Source organism: Quercus suber, unplaced genomic scaffold, assembly GCF_002906115.3.
Source record: "Quercus suber isolate HL8 unplaced genomic scaffold, Cork oak 2.0 scaffold_227, whole genome shotgun sequence".
Taxonomy (NCBI): Eukaryota; Viridiplantae; Streptophyta; class Magnoliopsida; order Fagales; family Fagaceae; genus Quercus; species Quercus suber.
In genome coordinates, this window is record NW_027069685.1 from 735,871 (window position 1) to 751,587 (window position 15,717).

Here is a 15,717-nt window from a genome sequence, read left to right on the forward strand (position 1 = left end):
TTTCAATTGCCAAATGAAATCAGGAAGTGGGGTTGGTCTTGATGGCGATGCGGGCAACACATCATTGTGATGAAACTATCAACAAGCCATGTCGAATTTGCATTTAAAAATGTTGAAGACAGATAAGTATCAAATTAGACTTGAAGTTGACAAAAAAGAGTCACCACTGAAGTCATTTTACTGTCACCATGTTCACATAATGAGATGCAACAAAAGATGAATTCTGAAACAAGAACGTTCTTATTATTAGAAACCATGTACAAATTTCGTGAACAAGTTTCTAATCCTCAGCTAGCTACATTCGTAGCTTTAGCACAGCTTTTTACCTCCGGATTCTTTTCCTCTTTTTTTTTTTTTTTTTTTTTTTTCTTGGAGGAGAATTCCAAGAAAGCTAAACAAGAAACAGAATAGCCAACTTTCTGCTATCCCTTTTCTAAGTCACTCTTTCTTGCTTTTTGGATCCTATTTTTCCTTAGTTCATCTGGTATTACAGCAAGATTGATGTGTGCTTCAACAATTTCCTATTTACAAATCAGATTTGTCGTCCTAGCTTATTGCACATGTAGGCCTCGCTTGTTCCTCAGCAGATTGTTGAGAAGTCAGCCGACTTACAAATCTATCTAAGGCTTCCTTCATCCACAAATGCTGACAAACTTCTCTAGCTTCTTGCACGCTCATCTACACCATATAACCAACATATATAACAAATAAACATCAGCAGTTTTACTTTAAAAAAAAAAAAAAGAACAACAGCAATTCTTTGAAGAAAAACATTCTTATATTGCAAAATTTAGGCAAAACACTCGCATAGGAAAGCACTAAATTTGTGCCTACCCATATTCTTTGGCGGGCATTCTTCTCAGGCCAGAAATCTAACTGCTCTTGAACAAGCAAAGGGAACATGAATCCTTCATAATATGTATCATGGCTTTTGCTCTTGAAACTCCATTGACCCAGTTCAGACTGCAAGAAGAAATTTCATATGTCAAAAACATTACAAAACTAAATAGTCAAGAATAAATTATAAGTCAAATGAGTTTTCACCCGCTAATATTTTCGGTAGGGGAAAAAGACGAATTCTCTGATTTAAATTTCGGAAGAAAAACGCAATAATAATAATACAAGTACTAATTTGTATGACCGCCTAGGTAACACAGCATAAAAAGTAATTTATTAATCTCCTCAAGTTAAAAATCAAGTGAGAGATAAATTCCCTACTGTTAAAAAATTCTTCCTATGTAAGGTGGAAGATGTAAATTAGTGCACCATCAATGTCATATAAAACCAGCATTGATTTTACTTTTATTATATACCAATCAAAATTTACCACTTCAATAATTGTGAAATTTGCTATATCTTTAGATTTTCAGTTATAAAATAAGTGTGTACAATATTGATGTTCAGTTGAGCAAAACTGGGAACTTCAGAGAACCACTAACCTCGATAATGCCTCGAACCCCTGCTTCCTCTAGGGTTTCCCGTGAAGCCGCCTCTATTTTGGATTCATCTGTTTCCCAACCTCCCTGGGAATTACATACATGTTAGTTTGAAAGTAATTTTATTTAAAATTAGTTAAGACAATAAGCACATCATAATAACATTCACTAAATAGTTACAACAATATGAGTACCTTTGGGAACAACATCCCTTTGCCTTTTTGAGAACTGATGACAAGAACTTCTAAATCTCTTGCATCTTCAATGGAAGTCTGGTTTGTAATCTTGTATCTGTATGGTATGCATCTATACAACACAAAAGAGTATGGTACATTTTAGCTACTAAGAACATACATTCGTTGACTCATGAACAAAGCTTCAATATTTACTAGATAGGATTCACTTCATAATTAATTCCTCTTTTAACATTTAAATCATTGAAAGTAGGAGTGTAATTTTGTAGAGTAAAATTTTATTTCTAGGAATTTTAATTCTTTGACGCTACCAAGATATTCAAGAACTTTTTTGTTTCGCTTAAAACAAAATATAAGGCCCATCATTTATAATTATGGATTTATTTCAGAATGCATAATCTTACAAGATAGTTTTATAGAATACCTCTTTCACGATACATGAGTTCTATTGGCCTGAACTCTATCAAATATGAAACCAAAGTCTCACAATACAGTTTCATGAGATTCTTTGTTTCTATTTAATGTCAATTATAAAATTGAGTCTTGACCTCACGGATCGGAAGTTGCAAATTTAAGTCATAGATTTAAATTCAAAAACTGTAAATTAAGTATGTACTTTATAATATGGATTCTGGTGTGGTGTGGGTTAAAAAAAATAAAGAAATAAAATTTTGGGTAAGGAAAAAGAAGTTTCCACATGGCTAAAGGTCAATAGATTAATAAGCATTATTCTTCATTTTCTGACGGTGATAAGAGTAGAGTAGAGTAGAAAAACAGAAGCAAAGATAGGTAAAATGTCGGCTCGTGGCCCCCAACAAAAAGTAAACCTTTCCCATCACGCCCTCCAATCGGCGGTCTCTGACCGTTTTAGCTATGAAAAATGTCAAATTTTGCACAAACTTAAAAAGGCCTCCACTGAAAATGTCAAACCCAAAAAAAAAAAGCTTTCGTTACCCAGAATTTGAAGGGTATAGTACTTTTTCGAAAGAAAAAGACTCTTATTAACGATACGCTAATAATTGACTGTGAGTTTTCTTGAAATTTATATACAATTTAATTTTTTGAAAAAAAACCCCAATTAACAAAAATTAAGTGACCTTTAACTTGTATTTAATCAAGAGACACAAAACAAGATTTAAAGAGGAAAAACATCAAAAGGATACAATTTCCAACAGATATTAATGATCCATTGACGTAACTTATTAATGGATCAATGGGGTAACTTTTTTTTGAGAAGGAGGAGGTATTTCTCCATTTCATGATGAAACATTATGAACCAGATGAAGAAACTAGAAAAAGAACAAAATTTATGAAAACCAATTCCATTATTATATAATTTGAGAGAGAGAGAGAGAGGGAGAAGTAGAACCAACCCTACAACTTGGCGCCGACCCTTGTTGTATCGTTGCAAATGCCTTCCAGTGCGAGATACCAAAGCAACCATGTTTTCTTGAGACATCAAAGTGACCATGTTGTATTGGTTTTGGGAAGAATTCTTGAAAACGAAAACAAAAAATTTGCTTCCAATAATCTTCTCAATACAAGAAAATAGACAAAATTAAGCTGCAGCAGTAGCTGCTAGCTGTCGATCTTATTATAGATAATGAAGGATGAGAAGAGAGAAAGTTGTGAAGATCCTGTAATGAAATGAAATGTTTCTGTTTCTTCTGTTATTAGTGGATATGAGGAGACAAAAGGGACAGCCGAACCACCCTCTTTAATAATGGCAAGTGTGCGTGAGAGAGAGAGAGAAGAAACAAGAAGAGAAAGAGAGCGTCATTGTTTGGCCCACAAATAATATTATTTATTTATTTATTTTGGGTTTTGTGGGAAATGCCGTTTGCATGGATCCAGGCTACGTATTGCTGATGTGTTATGGACCCTTTTTTTATGTGGTTGTCACTTTTCAATATCCAACTGCTGGGACTGGCTAGATTTAGATTTTAGTTTTAGTTCTAATTAAAACACACACTTTTTTGTTTTTACATAACTTGCTGTTACCATCTTTAATCCTAAAATGGATCTTTCCCATTTCACTTCCATTCACGTGCAATTTTACTGTTGTTGGAGTTCAAACTTTCTATTTAGTTTTCTATTCTTAGTAAATATTATTCTATTTTTTATTATTTTTTCTCTCTCAAAAATAAATAATGAAGTTCCTTTTTTATCTTTTCCACTATTTTCCCATTTTCGAAACATCTTCTCTTTCACATAAATAATTCATATTTTACACACAAATTAACAATTCACAAATTCACCACCAAAAATTCTTTTCATTAAAAAAACTTGCCCTATGTGCTCAATTTTTTATCTGTTTTGAGGTATAATCTAAGGGTCTCATCTGGTGCAAGTGAGACCCAGTAGTGCCACTCAGGTGTAGTAAAAATGGCTGCGACGAGTAACCTTTTGAAGTAGTATCATGAGAAATAAAAGAATATTGGGCTATTTAGGTAGTCTTTTTTTTTTTTGGGGGGAGGGGGTTAAATATTTAGGAAGTCATTGCTTTCTTCATCATGGGTCCTTAGAATATGACCATAGACCCCACCTTCATGTGCTCCTAATTAAGGCATGGGACTAGGAAGGCCGGCCTAAGCCATCTAGGCATAAGATAAGACCCTAGATGAGACGTTCACAACAGCCTGACCACAGACATGACTCAGGGCATCTACTTCTTATGATTAGGCATGGCTTGTTAAGAAAATGACATGAAAATGGTGGTTTGAACTTTGAAGGGATTATGGAAACAAAGTATATGTGCACAAGGAAAGCTATCAGTGGATATGGGACTTAACGGCGATCTATACCTTTGATAGGAATCCTTGGCATCAGCATCAACTATGCCAATGAAAGTATGATCTATATGCCATGTGAGTAAGATGGCAATGAGGTAATAGAGTCAGATTATAGGTGCCTTATCCTACTTTATCTCTTTTATGAGGCTAGAGAAAGGCATGTCTAGTTTGGGACAAGTTAAAAATGTTTTACTAATACTAATAAGATATATAGTTTTGACGATGATAAGATTATAATGAAACAAAAATAGAAAGGTTGATCTGAGAGTACTATGAGAGAAGAAAAAACAATTTCTTTCAAGATTATAATTAATTATGTAAAAAAAAAATTAATATAACTAGCTAGAATATGTATTATATGCATAAATAATTTAAATATATGTTAAATAAAATATTATATATACATCAGGCCAAGGTGAGCAAAATTTCTCTTTGTCATGTCACCCTTTTAAGGAAAAAAATGTATTTTACCTAATAATCATTAATATGCTACTTAATTCTTTTGTGAACAAAGATTCTAGCTAATACAAGTTCACATTTGTATTTTCTTCTTTTTTTTTTTTTAAGTTATCAAAGTCAAAACGCAATACCAATTCATTGCTTAAAAAGATCTTAATACTTCTTCTTTTTTCAGTTTACATTCTTTTTCTTAATTAAGTGCCTGAGTAACAGTAGTAGCACATGCATATTTCTACAAGTTATATCAATTTGGACAAGTTTAAAATGTTTTTTCACATGAGTTTGATGATGTTCATTATCAGTCCTTTCGAGACTCTAGGATAGTGGAATCACCAAACTTGAAAGACATACCCTGAACTTAAAGGTTATTAAGTTCAATCCATCAAAATATTCAAACTTAACTGCTAGTTTTTGCATAATTAGTTAATTACTCTCCGTCACTTGAGCCGGGAGAGAGTGATGACAATGTACCTCCTATATATATTTAGACCAAAAACAGCAAATTATTGTCTAAAACACAAAGTAGACTGCCAGTTTCTCAATGCCAAGCACTCGCATAAACATGAATTGTCAATGAATTAGTAAAAACCTTTTCCCATATTTAGACCATAGATAGCAACTTGGCCCAAATTCAAAGTTCTGGTTGCTTCTTTCTTTTTATCAAGTACTCACATAAAAATGAATTGTCAATGGGAATATGATTATTTTCGAAACTTTCGTGTGATAATCATATTCCTTTCGGTGTATAGCGATCTGCCGCTTTTTTCGGTGAGTGAATGCGGCTATGCATCTTCTTTTTGAGATTCTAATGATTTTGAGACCTTTATTAAAATACGAAAATTTGTGGAGTAGTATCAAAAAAGGGTAAGAGAATCAAATAGCTATATATTAGTTTTAAGCAATGGGATTTTTGGAATGGGACAAACTACATATTCTGCTGATACTAACATGACTCATCCCCAAAAAAAAAAAAAAAAAAAAGTCCATCTCAATGACAAACTAATATTATTCACGAGATCCCATTATATATATAAATATAAGCAAGAAATGAGAAAAATAGAACAAAAAGACTTGAAAATTGAGCCAGTTAAAGTCAACCGTTGAGGGCACATAGGTCAAGGCTGTCAAGCATATGGTTTGAATCTGAAGTGTATCCTAATTCCTATATGCTTATATAATTATTTAACGGCCCAATAAAACATTGATCGATAAATCCACAAGAACGCCACTACTTGATGATAAGAGTTTTTAAGTTGCTTTATTTGGTGTGATGTTCGACCGATAATACTAGTAAGACCCTAGTGATACACATAATATTATTTATTGTCGTCACGTGATATGGGATCGATGAATCCACACCAAAAACTTTTTTTTTTAAAAAAAAAAAAAAGATAAATCCCCCCAGAGCATTGTAGATGACAGTAGCTTAGTATAGTATATTGATGAGGAGTAGACTAGAGAGGGGAGGAGAAAATTGACATGAATTGAGATATGAATTATATAAATTAATGATAGTGACAAAATTAGGATGCTTCTAATTAACACCACTACCCATTGAATATTACTCGCGAAACTAATTTATAGCATATAATTAATCTTCCAACTAATAAACATAGTAGCTTAAAATCTTAATCAAAATTAAGTTTACAACATATCATGATTCACTGGAGAAAATGGGCAAATGCCCATTTCAAAAAAAAAATCCAGCATTTTGCCCCCTTTCCCAAACTAATTAGGGAAATACTTCTCTTTTGAAACTCAATTTTCTCAAAATCGAGTTATAAAAAAAATAAAAATAAAAATAAAAAATTCTAGAGCCCTATAGTGGCGTTTTAAGGGGCTTATAGTGACGTTTTAAGTACTTATAGTGGCATTTTGTAACTCGATTTCTATGAAGTTGAGTTACATGCAATTTTTTTTTCTTTTTTTTACCTATAACTCTATTTCATGGAGATCAAGTTACAAAACGCCACTATAAGTCCTTAAAATGTCACTATAGGCTCCTTAAAAATATCACTATAGGACTTAACTTAATTTTGAGAAAATCGATTTTCAAAAAATTATGCATTTCCCTAATTAGTTTGAAAAAAAGAGCAAAATGCTAGATTGTTTTTTTTAAAAAGGTAAAGGCCAATTTTTTCCGTGATTCACAAGATTCAACTAGTATTTGTACACTTTTTTTTTTTTTTTGGTAAAGGGAAAAATATGATTCAAACTATAAAAATAAGCTGACATAAATAATGTCATTATCACTATACACTTGCATTAAGAGTGAAAATAAAAGTAAAGTCATACTACCCAGAAAGAACGTTAATTACAATGAGTTATTGAAGCATTCAAACTAGTGTGAACTTCCAATGAAAAATGGAGGACTTTTTTTTTCCTTCGCAGTTGAATGATTGGGGACATGCCCTCTAATGTAAGGCATGTATTTTTTTCCATCCCGCCCACCCAAGTAGAAATTTGAGTAAGTCTTGCATGTATTTTTTTTTTTTTTCTCAATTTTTGTGATTTTCAACTCATGAAAGGAAATATATAAGTATATATATATATATAGCCTACAAATTAATTAGTCTATAGAGTTGAAAATCACAAAAAGAAACCATATATTGCGTGTTACACAAATCCTCATTCTTGACCCTTCCTTTTTTTCTTTTTTCTTTTTTTTTATGAGTCTTGACCCTTATTTTAACATATGAAACCACGCCTCTCCAATTGTAACACGTAGTCGGTATTTTACTGTTAGCAACACTTATTGTAGCATTTAAAAAGTTTGTTGTGATACACGACTAGTCGGTCACATGTCGGTGGGATCTGATTTTCATATTAATTATATTATTATATGCTTTCCAAGTTAGCACTTATTTATTGTTATAAATAAATATAAATGTGAATCACTACAGATATATAGTTTATGTCATCGTTGACAAATTGATATGTGAATCCTGCCACACAATTAAATTCCCCAATTTTTTTTTAATTTTTTTTAGCACTCGTGGAATGTGATGACGATCATCATATATATTATATAGATGATCATCATATATATTATAAAGGAAGTTCTGGAAAAATTGGGCACGAAAGTATGCGCCATAAATTAAAAAAGCAGGTGGCTGCACAATCATGTGGCATAAGCGCAAATTTCCATGCATATATAATTCCTATTTTAATTACATGTAAGATAAGAAAAAGGTTCCGAATTATAACTTTTATGTCGTAACTATCAATTTGTCATTTTAAAAAAAATAACAAAAATAACAACCACAAACTCTTTTTTCGTAAGTGTAAGTATAGAAATATAACTAAACTTCATTCTATCTAATCAGCCCCCACCTTGCAAATGATCCAATTTTTTATGTTAAGGTTGTCTTAACATTTCAGCAAATGGCATGTATATGGTTAATGATTGGGTAAGACGCACAATGGGCATACATATATATATATATATATACACACACACTTTACTTTGTTAGTGCATGTATATCAAAACAATTAATTGTTTTTTTTCTTTTACCATAAAAATTTTCTTTAAATAGTTCATAAACTAATATCCTCTAAGCATTCATTATCATTTTTCATACACTTACATACTGCCTAACCCAATGGCTAAGGCCAGTCTACTTATTCGTAATTTACTTTATTTATAAAACAAATTACTTGTTGTGCACACATATTGCTTATATTGAACTAACACATGCCTGTATGACAAGCTCTTGTACAATTTCATACATAATGTAACATTATAAAGATTATTCTTTTATTCTCTTTGGGATTAATTATGGGTCCTTAATAAATTAATTAGGCTAGATCACCTTTATTATTTTCCACCATTTATTTATATATGAAATCATACTCAATGTTCTTGTTATCAGTTCTATTGTCATTATTTTTGTCCTCCTCTAAATTATTTCTCTTCTTCAACTTGAATCGACTCACTCTTTGTACNATAGTGAGTGAAACCAAGAGAGAAAAAATATATTTTCGCTTAGGAGAAACGCAAGAAGGAGGAGAAAGTAAAGTGTTGCCATTTTCGAGAAGATAGCTAAAGAAGAGAGAGCAGTAACAAAGAGTATTGCCGCAAATTGAAGAAAACAGAGAAATAGGTGCTGCACAAGAAAAAAGAGAGAGCAGCCAAGAGGGAGCTGCTTAGAGAAAAAGAAGACAACCAAGAGAGAAAGCTGTGCGTGGAGAAGAAAATGAAAAAGGAGAGACCAAAGTGTTGCCGCCTTTGAGAATGATAATTAGTGTGTGTGAGAGTAAATAAGATACATACATATGAATTATTGTAATTGATTTGATAAATATTGAATTGATTCAGAGTTTGTCCCTTAGTTTTTCCCTTCAAAAAGAGTTTTCCACGTAAATATTTGTGTTTTTGTGTGTGATTGTTATTTTGGATTGCTAATATTTGTGATAATATTATTTGGGATCCAACATTAACATATTAATAAAATGAGTATAGTTAAAATAAGAATTTAAAGATTGATAAGTAGTGAAAATGCACATAAAGATAAAATTCGAAACGAAAAAAAATCGCTTAAAGATAGGGGTGACCCCCCTATTAGTGAAAAGATGAGAAAGAGGTACTTGAAATTGTTTAGTCATGTTTAGAGGAAAGTGATTAATCCATTAGTACAAAGAGTGAGTCGATTCAAGTTGAAGAAGAGAAATAATTTAGAGGAGGACAAAAATAATGACAATAGAACTGATAACAAGAACATTGAGTATGATTTCATATATAAATAAATGGTGGAAAATAATAAAGGTGATCTAGCCTAATTAATTTATTAAGGACCCATAATTAATCCCAAAGAGAATAAAAGAATAATCTTTATAATGTTACATTATGTATGAAATTGTACAAGAGCTTGTCATACAGGCATGTGTTAGTTCAATATAAGCAATATGTGTGCACAACAAGTAATTTGTTTTATAAATAAAGTAAATTACGAATAAGTAGACTGGCCTTAGCCATTGGGTTAGGCAGTATGTAAGTGTATGAAAAATGATAATGAATGCTTAGAGGATATTAGTTTATGAACTATTTAAAGAAAATTTTTATGGTAAAAGAAAAAAAACAATTAATTGTTTTGATATACATGCACTAACAAAGTAAAGTGTGTGTGTATATATATATATATATATGTATGCCCATTGTGCGTCTTACCCAATCATTAACCATATACATGCCATTTGCTGAAATGTTAAGACAACCTTAACATAAAAAATTGGATCATTTGCAAGGTGGGGGCTGATTAGATAGAATGAAGTTTAGTTATATTTCTATACTTACACTTACGAAAAAAGAGTTTGTGGTTGTTATTTTTGTTATTTTTTTTAAAATGACAAATTGATAGTTACGACATAAAAGTTATAATTCGGAACCTTTTTCTTATCTTACATGTAATTAAAATAGGAATTATATATGCATGGAAATTTGCGCTTATGCCACATGATTGTGCAGCCACCTGCTTTTTTAATTTATGGCGCATACTTTCGTGCCCAATTTTTCCAGAACTTCCTTTATAATATATATGATGATCATCTATATAATATATATGATGATCGTCATCACATTCCACGAGTGCTAAAAAAAATTAAAAAAAATTGGGGAATTTAATTGTGTGGCAGGATTCACATATCAATTTGTCAACGATGACATAAACTATATATCTGTAGTGATTCACATTTATATTTATTTATAACAATAAATAAGTGCTAACTTGGAAAGCATATAATAATATAATTAATATGAAAATCAGATCCCACCGACATGTGACCGACTAGTCGTGTATCACAACAAACTTTTTAAATGCTACAATAAGTGTTGCTAACAGTAAAATACCGACTACGTGTTACAATTGGAGAGGCGTGGTTTCATATGTTAAAATAAGGGTCAAGACTCATAAAAAAAAAGAAAAAAGAAAAAAGGAAGGGTCAAGAATGAGGATTTGTGTAACACGCAATATATGGTTTCTTTTTGTGATTTTCAACTCTATAGACTAATTAATTTGTAGGCTATATATATATATATATACTTATATATTTCCTTTCATGAGTTGAAAATCACAAAAATTGAGAAAAAAAAAAAAATACATGCAAGACTTACTCAAATTTCTACTTGGGTGGGCGGGATGGAAAAAAATACATGCCTTACATTAGAGGGCATGTCCCCAATCATTCAACTGCGAAGGAAAAAAAAGTCCTCCATTTTTCATTGGAAGTTCACACTAGTTTGAATGCTTCAATAACTCATTGTAATTAACGTTCTTTCTGGGTAGTATGACTTTACTTTTATTTTCACTCTTAATGCAAGTGTATAGTGATAATGACATTATTTATGTCAGCTTATTTTTATAGTTTGAATCATATTTTTCCCTTTACCAAAAAAAAAAAAAAAGTGTACAAATACTAGTTGAATCTTGTGAATCACGGAAAAAATTGGCCTTTACCTTTTTAAAAAAAACAATCTAGCATTTTGCTCTTTTTTTCAAACTAATTAGGGAAATGCATAATTTTTTGAAAATCGATTTTCTCAAAATTAAGTTAAGTCCTATAGTGATATTTTTAAGGAGCCTATAGTGACATTTTAAGGACTTATAGTGGCGTTTTGTAACTTGATCTCCATGAAATAGAGTTATAGGTAAAAAAAAGAAAAAAAAATTGCATGTAACTCAACTTCATAGAAATCGAGTTACAAAATGCCACTATAAGTACTTAAAACGTCACTATAAGCCCCTTAAAACGCCACTATAGGGCTCTAGAATTTTTTATTTTTATTTTTATTTTTTTATAACTCGATTTTGAGAAAATTGAGTTTCAAAAGAGAAGTATTTCCCTAATTAGTTTGGGAAAGGGGGCAAAATGCTGGATTTTTTTTTTGAAATGGGCATTTGCCCATTTTCTCCAGTGAATCATGATATGTTGTAAACTTAATTTTGATTAAGATTTTAAGCTACTATGTTTATTAGTTGGAAGATTAATTATATGCTATAAATTAGTTTCGCGAGTAATATTCAATGGGTAGTGGTGTTAATTAGAAGCATCCTAATTTTGTCACTATCATTAATTTATATAATTCATATCTCAATTCATGTCAATTTTCTCCTCCCCTCTCTAGTCTACTCCTCATCAATATACTATACTAAGCTACTGTCATCTACAATGCTCTGGGGGATTTATCTTTTTTTTTTTTTAAAAAAAAGTTTTTGGTGTGGATTCATCGATCCCATATCACGTGACGACAATAAATAATATTATGTGTATCACTAGGGTCTTACTAGTATTATCGGTCGAACATCACACCAAATAAAGCAACTTAAAAACTCTTATCATCAAGTAGTGGCGTTCTTGTGGATTTATCGATCAATGTTTTATTGGGCCGTTAAATAATTATATAAGCATATAGGAATTAGGATACACTTCAGATTCAAACCATATGCTTGACAGCCTTGACCTATGTGCCCTCAACGGTTGACTTTAACTGGCTCAATTTTCAAGTCTTTTTGTTCTATTTTTCTCATTTCTTGCTTATATTTATATATATAATGGGATCTCGTGAATAAAAGGTTTTTTTTTTTTTTTTTTATCAACATTTGAGTTTGAGTTTAAGTTAAACTTGTTAGATAATTGTGAAAATTTCAGAGGTTTTAGTTTTATATGTATGTGTGTGTGTGTGTGTGTGTGTGTAGATTAATGCATTTTGGGGGGGTTAAAATACACTTTGCAACACTGACAGCGTTGTTGCTAAACTAATACATGGTGTTTTCAATAAAGACATCTAATTAAATATCAAAACATGCAACTTACACCCTTGACAATTACAATGACGTCAATGTAATCATTTTCTTATTATTTGTGACATTTTTCGCATTAACAAACCTAAAAATGACGTTGTTGTTTATATTTCCTTTGTCAAAATGTCAATTTTGGGTAAATTAACGCAAAGTCCTATTGAATTTTGACAAAGAGATACATCATAAACTTTTATAATTAGAGAACCATCTTTGAAGTGAACTCTAACTTAATGGATATAAAGAAGAGATTAAATTCTATAAGGACGTGGTGTAAAACCAATGTTTTACCCCTCTAATCCCAACATGCCACATCATCTTATCACATATTTAAGAATAAACACAATCACACTCAATCAATTTTAATACCTATATATAAATCCAACCAAATTGGGAATCTATTGAGATGTTATTAGGTGTGGTAGGATGTATTGAATTTTAATAAATTTTAAGTAAAATGCTAATATGGCAATCACTTATTGGATAGTATAAAACATAGGTTTTACACCCCATCCTTATAGAATTTAATCTCTATAAAGAATATTCTAGTCCTTTTTTTACCCTCTAAAATCTTAATGAATGCAAAATAATAAGAGATTATTTATTGCGACAAAGTAAGTCTCGACTAAACTCTAAAATTATAAGTGATGACAATCAAATTCTTCCATGCATATCTATTAAAAACCATTATCGATTAACTTTATTGTGGGAGGAAAATAATTCAATTTGTAATGCCCATTATATGCAAACGACGCACGCACGCGCACGTGTGTGCGGGCGCACACACAAACACTCTCTCTCTCTCTCTCTCTCTCTCTCTCTCTCTCTCTCTCTCTCTCTCTCTCTCTCTCTCTCTAAAAGTTAGTTGAAATAGTACAGTGGGATTTATGAATATTACCAAAAAGTGCAGTAGAGTTATGAATAGTAGTAAAAATAAGTTGAATAGTAAAATAAATTGTCTTTTTAAGTTAGAGCCAAACGCACACAATATATAGTTTATTTATTCAATATCTTGGTTTACAATGGGAAGGAGAAAGGAGAGACATTCTTTAAGTCAAACAATGACCTCCTTATTCTCATTTAAGACACTAGCAAAAGTTAGAGCAACTCTATTACATTTGATAAGAACACTAACAAAATAACTAAAAAGAAAACTTTCACAAATTATAGATATTTACTCAAGAATCCAAGAAACTTAGGCTAAGAGTCGACCTCAATAGTGGCTTTTGAGACTGGATTCGTATTCGTGCTCGCTGCTCTTTTCTTTATAGAAGTCCCCATAACGTTTACAACACCAGTCTCCTAAGGTGACATACATTTATTTTTTTTATTTTTATCTAGATACATTTTCTGAATTAGTCAAAGGAAAAACAACTATAGATTCACGAATGAATTTCTTCTATTTTCTCAAACTTTTGGTGACATAAGATAATGGCCCAAATTTTGGATTATTTGCTTACCTTTAAAAACTTTGAAAATTGATTATTATCTATTGCATATGTTACAAAAACTTCACATTCCATTTCATCTCTATCCAAAACATTTGAACATCATGGTTTTAAAAATTGGAACGATCAAAGAATCGAAAAATGGTTTGGTTCTCAATTTTTATTGATTGAACCATAAATTTTTATCGGTTTTGATTGGATTAGGGTCTGGTTCCTCGTTGAACCGATTGATCCGATTTGGTTTTTAAAACTATATCGAATATATCCTATTATCTTGCTCAGTATTTTGAAAAACTATGGCCCCACCAACTTTTAATCCCAATTCTATATAAGATTGAGTATCTTACTTATCACACTGCTCATTACTAAAAGGTTTATTCAATTCCTTCGTGGTTTCCTTATTCATTGGGACCCCCACTAAAATTATTCTTAACCATTTATATTTTCTAACTCATTTCATTAAGATGGAATCAACATTGTGATATTTATTTTATGTAATTAAAAAGGTTGCTAATATAATAAATATATTTATTTTTTTATATTAATTATTTTAGTATAATGAACTTTTGGTGTCATTTTACTAAAATTTATATGAAAAACAATTGATTTGAAATATGGTATTATTGCTCAAATTTAGTTGCTTTTGCAACAATTGAAACAAAGTCTAACAAAAGGGAAAAAAAAAAAAATAACACACAATTAAGAATGTGAAAAAATAATCAAAGGATATTTGCATTTTTTTAATATATATATTATTAAAACTATATTTGCATTCTTGAGTTGGCACTATATCATGAAATTTCAAGTTTGTAAACATATATAGTATGATCAATCACCACACTACATTGTATTTATGTTTTGTTTATAAAAATAAAATACTAAAGATTACAATTTTTTACAAAAAATTTTATACATCAATAGTTGGGGGGTTGAACCCTGGGCGTCTTTAATGGAAATATTGGGAAATGCCAACAAATTGAGTTACAAAGTTCTTGGCAAAAATTATTGAAATATTAGAGGAAACTAATAATAAGTGAGACTGCATCTTGCGGTAATTCAACTAGTTGATCAATATGAAAGTTATGGGCATACTTGATTTTGTACCTGGTCACACATGAAAATCAATCTTTTCATCACACTTGTCATAATTACTTACACTAAAATTCACATCACTTTGTATTTGGTCACCCATGAAGATCACTGTTCATCTTCATGCTTGTACTTTATAGTTGATCACATATGAAAATCACGACTTTGTTTGTAGAGGGAATATTTTAAGCACCATTTTCTAATCACTTGTATGAAATTTTTACTAATATTCTTGAGTTATTTGAAGTGTGAGCAATTATTGCGAATCTCCCACCATGTTGTAATAATTGCGGGAAGAAACTTCTTCATATGAACAAGCAGTAAAACTTGTTATCTTACCGTGAATGCAAACAATGTTCAAAGTATTTAAAAAATAATAACCCAAACAATCCCAAAAGCAAGAAAAATAAACAATGGAAAGTTATTAAAGAATTAGAAAGAATATAAAAATGATGAAAACGAAAATGAAGCAAATGTGGTTGCAAAATGACCATTTACTCCTCTTC

General features: G+C 30.9%; 1 protein-coding gene across 1 annotated transcript; it reads right to left on the bottom strand.

The window, feature by feature from the left end:
* Nucleotides 1-217: 217 nt before the first annotated feature.
* LOC112028642 (nudix hydrolase 17, mitochondrial) lies at nt 218-3,343 on the bottom strand. Its single transcript, XM_024061331.2, has 5 exons — nt 3,004-3,343; nt 1,631-1,742; nt 1,440-1,523; nt 835-963; nt 218-678 (listed from the first exon to the last, which is right to left on the bottom strand). Exons 1-5 carry the CDS (start codon nt 3,099-3,101, stop codon nt 547-549), a joined length of 555 nt encoding a protein of 184 aa, XP_023917099.1. The 5' UTR covers nt 3,102-3,343; the 3' UTR covers nt 218-546.
* Between the last annotated feature and the right edge of the window lie 12,374 nt (nt 3,344-15,717).

Bases quoted from the DNA above. Each gene is read 5' to 3' on its own strand.
- LOC112028642 (XM_024061331.2), bottom strand. From the start codon at position 3,101: ATGGTCACTTTGATGTCTCAAGAAAACATGGTTGCTTTGGTATCTCGC. The intron at 1,743-3,003 runs GTTGGTTCTACT...TGTGTTGTATAG, and splicing joins GGTCGGCGCCAAGTTGTAGG to ATGCATACCATACAGATACA. The intron at 1,524-1,630 runs GTACTCATATTG...TGTAATTCCCAG, and splicing joins AAGGGATGTTGTTCCCAAAG to GGAGGTTGGGAAACAGATGA.